Source organism: Ursus americanus, chromosome 14, assembly GCF_024610735.1.
Source record: "Ursus americanus isolate L20-20 chromosome 14, mUrsAme1.1.p, whole genome shotgun sequence".
NCBI lineage: Eukaryota > Metazoa > Chordata > Mammalia > Carnivora > Ursidae > Ursus > Ursus americanus.
The window spans coordinates 2745267-2753666 of record NC_142140.1 but is presented as its reverse complement, the minus strand read 5'-3'; the positions used below and the strand labels follow the sequence as shown (position 1 = coordinate 2753666).

The window sequence follows — 8400 nt, the reverse complement described above, 5'->3', positions numbered from 1 at the left end:
AGTTTTCTCCACTCAAGAGTCCCCACACCCCATCACTGTGACTAAAAAAACCAAAACCAAAAACTAGGGGCAGGCACGCAGGGCTGGATGTGACAAGGCCTTGGTGCCTCAAAGGCACCACGTGTGCCCAGTTACGGAGGGCTCTTTGGCGATAAAACACGGGCTATGATTAGCTAGCATGGTCCCTACTGAGCCAAGGGTCTAGAAGAAGGAAGAAAGGGCAGAGGCAGATGGTCTTTGTTCTTGTTACATTTTATTGGCATCACGTTCGTCTCTTTACAGAAGAACTTGGCCCACACCCTAGAATGTAGACCTTTGGAAAAAGGGGAAGCGCTCCGTTAAGCAAGCTACAATGCAGGGGCAGATCCTAGGGAGGGGGCAGAACTGCCAGGGCTCCATACCAAAGAAACAGGTTGATGAATAGTGGGCAATACTGGGAGTTGTTGGGAAAAAGGAGAAAAAGGTTCGCTAACCTAAGGACACCACAAGCCTGAAGGGTGCCTTCCAGAAAAAAGGTATAGTCACTAGGACAGATCTGTCAGGGTTCTCCTTTTCCTCTTATCAGTAGGGTGCTGACCTAATAGGGGAGCTTCGAAGTGTGGAGCAGTGGGGGTGGAAAAAAAGGAAAAATGAGAATTTTACTTTCTGAAACAACAGCCATTTATCCATTGCACACACCACTGTATTATGCAAATCAACCTTTTGGAAAATTTAGACACAGAAGGGAACTAGACAGTTTTCCCCCTGGAGAGATGAAAAGCTTTTTGGCTCTTAAGTCTTTGATAAAAGGCGTACATAATTCTTGTGTCTACTGTACAGAATACTGCCTCTAGCTGGATTTCTGAATTCTGAGTTGCTAACACTCTGCAATCCAGACAGGGTTCAACCCTCCATCTTACACGCCTGCATTACAGGACTTAAACACATAATCCAAGAATTTCTTACACTAATTTATACATTTTTAATTGGTTGCATATATTAACATGTACTATAAGATTCTTTTCTAAGAAGCATTACATAATAAATGGATACTGTAAAAAGATCTGATTAGTTAAAAGTAACAAGCATTAACAGATACATACAAAACTCAGCCTGATCAGACTGGGTGTGAGCCTGTAATGAAGCATGGGGCACCAGCCTTCCCAAGTGGTAGCCTTCACAGGAGGGAGGGGTGGGGGTGAGGGGTAAAAAGACCACAAGACCGTTAAAAAAATCAGATAACTAATTAGACACAGATTAACTGTAAACAGTTCTCTCTCCCCAGTGGACAAGAAGAATAAGCTTCCGACGCCGACTCCACACCAGAACGATTTCTACAGCTTGCCTGTCCTGCTGCCATACGAGGGCTGATGTGGTGGGTGGGCAGACCCCGATGGAGTCATCACAGGCCTGGGCTGGAGTCTGTCTGCTTGTATCAGGGGTGTGTGTGTGTGTGTGTGTGTGTGTGTGTGTGTGTGTGTATGTAAGGGTGAGTGTGACTGATGGGGTTTCTTTTGGCAGCTGGATTCGAGAGATGACTTTATGTTTTGTTTGGAAGAGGAGAGGGGGCTTGTGTTGGAAGGCCTAAGTGTGTTCTTTGTTTGTGAAGGACTCTGTGCTCTGCTCTCACTGCCCCCTCAGCAACTGCAGCTCTCCGCCGAGGCCTTGGCCCGGTCGTTCTTGTCCAGTTTGATGGGTTCGGGGAATTCGTTGTACAGCTCCACCTCTGTTTCCTGGGCAGGGAGAGAGAGAAAGGTCTGTTACTCAGGGTATGGCGAACTTCCGAGCTCAGCGGCAGCCTCAGTGGAGCTCTTCCATGGCTCTCGGCGCGCAGGGAGCTGGGGGACAGACGTGACAGTGAAGGGAGGGCTCTGGCAGAAGGTGCTCCATTCTCAAGGGCCGAGCAAGGGGAGGACAGATCTTGTGATAACCCCAGGACAATAACTCCTGGGACAACCCTGGAGAGAGAAACCGAGCAGGAAGAGCAGCAATCGACATGGAGCAGTCAGGACACAGCTGACTCACGCTCTCCACCAGGACGGAAATCTGGTGGCTTGGGGACCACAGCCAGCTCACAGATGCTTTCTGAGGGCTCCGCATCGTACCATCGCCAATACTTCAAAAGTCAGACTCCAACACAGGCTGGATTCTGGCAGCTCTCAGCACTCCACCAGGCGAGTGTGGGCTGGAGCATGAGTGTACCTGCCGTCTCAGTCCCAAGACTATATGCCATTGATTTTTCTGGACTGATGGTCCCCTTTCTTTTTCTTTCAAAGGTTTAGGAGGGTTTTGCCTCTAAATGCTGCATACTTAGAAACCAGCTCTGGATGAATTCTATCACCAACTGTGGTGGGAGGTCATAGGAGATGGACTGTGATCAGTTTAGTATGACTTTCTGCTGAATGACATGTGTCCAGGGAGGAGCGCCTGTCCACTTCCTGGTGTAGGATAACAATTTGTCACTTCAACACTGAGCATCTAGGTGACAGGAACTGTTCTATAAAAGTAAAAACCTCTAGGAACACACAGTAAAAAAAAAAAAAAAAAAAAGGCAGTTTATTGACATCTATCAGAGAGTGTACAATTCCATTGTTTTTAGTGTATTCACAAAGTTGGGCAACCATCACCACTAATTCTACAAATTTTCTTCACCCCACAGAAACCCTGCACCCGTTAGCAGTCACTCCCCAGCCCCACCAGACACCCTCAAGCCTTGGCAACCACTGACATCTACTTTCTGTCTTAATGGATTTGCCTGTTTTGGATATTTAATTTGATGGACATTTGTTTGTTTTGGCTACTATGAGTAATGCTAGTATGAATATTCATGGACAAGACTTTGTGTGGACAGGGTTTTGTTTCTCCCGGGTATACACCAAAGGAGTGGAATTGCTGGGTCACATGGTGACGCTTCGTGTTTAACTTTTTGAGGAACCGCCAGACTGCTTTCCAGAGTGGGGGCCCCATTTTACATTCCCACCAGCACCCAGGAGTGTATTTACTATGAAAGGCAAAGGATGTGAAAAATGATAGTTTTACTGAAGGACAGCACACAAGACCTAAAATAATAGCTGTTATGGACTGAATGTTTGTCTCTCTCCAAAACTCCTACGTTGAAGTCCTAATCCCCAGCGTGCTAGTATTAGGATTAAGAAAGTACTGAAGGTGAAATGAGATCCGAAGGTGGGGCCCTGATCCCACAGGATCGGTGTGTCCTCGTAAGAAGAGACACCAGAGAGAGGGGTTCCCACTCGCTCTGCGAGCACAGAGGAGAAGCCGCGCACACAAGGAGAAAGATGGCAGTCTGCAAGTGGGCAAGAGAGCCCTTATTAGCAGAAACTGAATTTGCTGGCACCCTGAGAGGATAAAAGCCCGCTGTTCTGCCAGCCGGTCTGCAATACTCTGTAATGGGACCCAGAGCACACTAGTAAGACAGCTCTACTGAGCAATCCCAATTAGAGTCTCAGTGAGGTGTTGTGTTTGGGAAGGGTGAGGAAGGAAAAAGGTGGAACTGGAATAAAAGCCTCAGTCCAAATGGAAAATGCACCAAAACAGCCGAGGGCAAGACAAACACAAAAAAGCCTTTTTGTCAGTCACTAGTCACTTGTCAGTGGGGAAGACCTGCCTAGCCGAGGTCAGACTACAAGAGAAAGGCAGTCAAATCAAGATGGTCCAGGCAAGGAACATGCACGCTGTCAAACAGACTGGGGAGACCAGAAACAGATCCCGGTACACGTGAGCACTTAATACACAAAGGTAATGCTTCAATCCACTGGGGAAAGTGGTCTATTGAACAATTTGCTACTAATATATGAAACAACTGGCTGTCCCTCTAAAAGAAAAAGGTGAGTCCCTATTTCCTGCCATAAGCCAAAATAAATTAAACTGAATTAGACAACAAATAATCTAGACACAGGAAACCTAGACATTTAAAATGACATACCTAAAAAAAATTACTTTTAATGCCTCAGGGAGACAGCAGAGTTGGAAAAGTCACTTGCAATCCAGGTCAACTTAACTCCCGGTCAAAGAAGGCTCACGGGAAGTAACGGGCGCCCGGGCTAGTGCCATGGACTGCTGGTGTGCGGCAGGGGACCCAACGACCGGCAGCATGGCAGGAGAGTTTCAGATGGTGCCGGCCATGTGCTGGTGAGCAGGGAAGAGAAAGGACTGAAGTCCTCCTGCCCTCAAGGAAAGCGATCTGGCACCATCTTCTGAAAGCACACACACCTTTCATCTAACACTCTTACTCCTGAGAGACTAGCGCGTAGGAACGAAAAAGCATCCTAATAAGGCTACAGGGACAGCAATATTCAGAAAAGCTGACGGTGATGCCAGTCAACAGGGACCTGGTGGAAACAATTACCCAGACCTGCTTAGATTTGCACCCAAGTGCAGGAACATGAGGAAAAGCATACTCCGTTACTGACCTAGGTGCGAAGGTGGGGGAAAGGGCGGGGGGGGGGGGGGGGCAAAGGCCTCAGGCCTGCATCCTGTTACCAGTGTTGCTCAGCAGGGGCTCTCCAAGCCTTTTGCGTAGATGGATTCCTTTCATCACAGAACACTCAGTGCAGCCTCCAGCCCTTGGAACAAGCCATTCTAGTTATTTCCCTGCCCGTAGGTCCAAATGCCCTGTCCTTATGAGAACTGGTGCCTTCTATAAACCCGGTTTCCTGGATCAAGCAGAACCCGACTTGCCGTTTCCAGCCACCACGTGCTTCCTCAAATGTTCCCCGCAGCTTCTGGCCTGCACCTCACCTCTGACGCTCACCCACTCCCCAAGTCTGCCCGTCACAGATGACTGATGGTGCCTCATGATCTGTCTTAACTCGCTGGCCCCAAAGCTGCTGAATCAAAAAAGCCTTCAACTCCCTCACACCAACAAGAAGCAATGGTCTCTTTTCTGGGAACAGTTGAGAAAACGACATAAATCAGAAAGAAAACCTCACTCAAGGAATATAATTCCTAGAACTTCTGGTTAAGCTTTCCTTCTGGTGATCAAATATAACTAGTCCTGAGAATGCCAAGAGTAAGCCCATCTCATTCCATGCTCACAACCACCCTGCAAAGTATTACTTGACAGACGAGGATATGGAAGCTCAGAGACGATCAAAAAACAGAAAACTAGAGCTAATGAAGGGTAGCAGACCTGGGATCTGAATTCAAGTGTACCCCCTCCTTCAACAGAAGGAGCCATCTGACCGAGGGCCCCCTAGTGGTCCCACTCCTAACAGCATGCAAGGAGAGTAAGAACATACCCAAGTAAGGGTAGCCTCAGCCTGTCTTCATGCCCTTGCATTGTGTAGGTTATTCACAAACACGTGGAATTTCTGGAAGGTTTAGCAGAATGCCTCATTACCTTCCCAGATAAACACATGGGTTTTCCTGGTTACACAGAAAAAAGAGCTAAGAAAGATTAAGGACAAGAAAGCCAGGCAGGGCCTGGGTTGACGGTCAGTCACCAGAGGGAGCCAGACAGCTGCCAGAGACCCACCTGTTTAAGTGCATTCCGTGCAATTGTCTGGAACGCCTGCTCCACGTTGATGGCCTCCTTGGCACTGGTCTCGAAGTAGGGAATGTTGTTTTTGCTGTAGCACCAGGCCTGTGCCCGCTTTGTGGCCACCTGCAAGAGGACGCAGGGTGTACGTGTGCTCCTAACAGAAGCAGCTAGCACAGGTGAGGGAGCAGACCGGGGATGAGGGTGTGCAGGGGTTAGAGGAAGGGAGCTGCAGACCTGTCCAAGGTCACACTGCGGGCTCTGTGTAATACAGCTAGGCCTCAAACCCGAGCCCACTCCACAATCCATAGTTTCTGACCCTTAGCTACGCTTACAGCCGGACGACGAAAGGAGTAAGCAGCTAGCCCGCGAAGTACCGAATCGTTTCTCTTGGGACCTCAGAGGTCCCAGCCCAGGGAATGCCTGGCAGCTTGGTCTTAAGGTTTGCAGTCCCTTCCCCATTACTGCTAGTGTTACATCACCTGTGCCACAGCATTCTGCAGCTCTCACCGACACCTCTGCCTCTACCCTAATTCTTTCCCCCACCCCTAGCCCACTTTCAGGCACGAGAGGACTGTCACCTAGGAAAGGGAGAAAAGGAGATCAATGGCCAGAAATAAACCAAGCTATAATTAAGAGTCTATGCTCCCAAGAGAAATGCTATTTCAAAGTAAACCAGAGCAATTTTACTCAAAGCCCAAAGTGCAACCTTCTGCACACACGGAGATCCAGGCAGGCCCCTGAGGTGCAGGAGCACTCAAGAATGACAAAACCTAATTCCCTCCTTTTGAGTGCAGAAGGAGAACTGAGGCTCAGAGGGCAAAGACAATGGCCCAAAGTCAGAGCCGGCCTGAGACAGCATGAGGATTGAAACCAGGTCTCCTGGGCCCTGGTCCTCAAAGGCAGCTGAGTAGAAGGTAGTTCACGTTCCCACAGGTACCTTTCTGGAGCCAGTCTGGGCTTCGCACAGAACCCGCCAAACCCCAAGTCACCTTACAAGCCAGTGTCTCTCGGTGGAGAGGAAAACAGCAATGGGCCAACTAGAAAGCCACCATTTCCCAAGCTCCTCCTGGGTGCCAGGGCTTTTGGGTACACCGTCATCCGATCCCAGAGTATTCTTGTTATATAAGTCAAGATTCAGACTCCAAGAAATATTCCCAAATTAAAAGTGTATGAGCCAGGCTTTAAATGCAAATCTGCCTTTATATGCGAAAGACCAAAATGCAGACTTCAACTGGCTTCAAGTCAAATTATTTCGTGGGGACCAAAACGATGGGCAGTATAGACAACTCCATAAAATGGACTTGCTACTCTGTTGGCGTAATTTTGAAGGGAAGACCGCTGCAGATTTTCACTGTCCTTGTTTTGCCACAGCGGAAGCAAAAATGGTAAGCCTTTGCTAGATTAGGAAACAAGGCCCAATTCCTTGGGCTGGGCAGGTAACTAGTTAGTTATCCCTCACCTCTACCCCACTACGGGGGCGCACACACACACTGATGTACTGGGTACTGGTCCTTAAGGCACATGTCTTTTTACCAACTGAAACTAAAAACAGGACCTGTCATCTGAAACTTAGCTGCCACTTTGAAAAGGCCCAGTAGCCACGACCTAAATGAGGGTAGATTCATAAGCCTCCATGTTGAGGATTCTCACTGTCATCAGCACTTACTTGTCTGTTTTCGAGGTCAATCTTGTTTCCCAACACAACGAAGGGGAAGTTTTCAGGATCCCGGGGACTGGCCTGGATGAGAAACTCATCTCTCCAACTATCGAGGGTTTTGAACGTGTTGGGGGCAGTAACGTCAAAGACCAGAACGCAGCAGTCTGCGCCTCTGTAGAAGGCCACGCCGAGGGACTGGAACCGCTCCTGGCCTGCCGTGTCCCAGATCTGCGAGAGACGACACATTATTCCCTGGGGGGCACAGCACTAGGACTGGGGGACGCCGGAGGAGCCGCTGAGAGACAAGCGACTTGAGATTTCAGAATTCAGGAAGCCGGGCGCAGCACCAGAGCACCGACACAGCCCTGACGGACAGCATGTATGAGTGCACGTTCTGGGGAGGGCTGACACCGAGTCTGAACTCTTCTAGAAAACATTTTTATCTTGATCTGGGTGGTGGTCCCATGCATGAACAGATATTTATGTAAAATTCATGATGCAAACTTAAGATTTATGTACTTTGGGAACTTTCTGGGGGTGATGGAAATACAGGGAGGTGATTACACACTGAATTGTACATTTAAATCTACGTATTTCACTGTATATGAAGTTTACCTAGAAAAAAAAATCAGTATGTTTTATTTATATTATGATTCAATTAAAAAAAAAAAAGGCAAACAAAACCCCGGACACACAGAGATGAAGGGAAAGACAAGAACATACTTTAGAATAGAGGGGAAAGCCGGCTTTTAATCAAAAGAACACCAGGTACTACTGACCATCTCAAAGAACGTCATATGGTTCATTGGCATGTTAGGTTCAAGAACAAGGATGGATTTCCTTCCTGCCCTAGATCCCTAACAAAGCCACCCTGGTCAGCCTGTGAGACGATGTGTGTTCTGAGGAATGGCCCCATACCCTCCAGCAGGTCACCTGGTTTAAGATCTGGGTCAGAAGCAGCATACCATTACTTCTAGCTGACATGGATGGATCTTTAACTGTTGGAGTCACTGTTTGCCGGGAACCCACTCAGCTTCAGAACAACATTAGAACTTGGACCGTCCTCTATAACCCAAATAAATGCCAACTCTACGTCCAAACCACCAGCCAACAACTCCAAAGGCTCAGAGTTTGAACCAAAACGGGAGTGTGGATCGGGAGCCCACACTCCCATTTTATCTCCAGAACCAAATTTTGCAGAAGGATGGCTGAGCTCCTCTGTGCAGCCCTTCTCACGCGGTCAGTCCCGCCTCCCTCCAAGTAA

General features: G+C 48.3%; 1 protein-coding gene across 2 annotated transcripts in view; it reads right to left on the bottom strand.

Annotated features, from left to right (window-relative positions):
* Nucleotides 1–233: 233 nt before the first annotated feature.
* RAB7A (RAB7A, member RAS oncogene family) overlaps nucleotides 234–8400 on the bottom strand; it is a 70603-nt gene continuing 62436 nt past the window's right edge. For both annotated transcript variants that reach the window (XM_045812481.2, XM_045812480.2), the window contains 3 exons: nucleotides 7146–7364; nucleotides 5474–5602; nucleotides 234–1712 (listed from right to left, as the gene is read on the bottom strand). In XM_045812481.2, the coding sequence (XP_045668437.1) occupies nucleotides 1617–1712; nucleotides 5474–5602; nucleotides 7146–7364 (444 nt within the window). In that variant the 3' untranslated portion in view covers nucleotides 234–1616. The remainder of the gene's footprint in view (nucleotides 1713–5473; nucleotides 5603–7145; nucleotides 7365–8400) is intronic.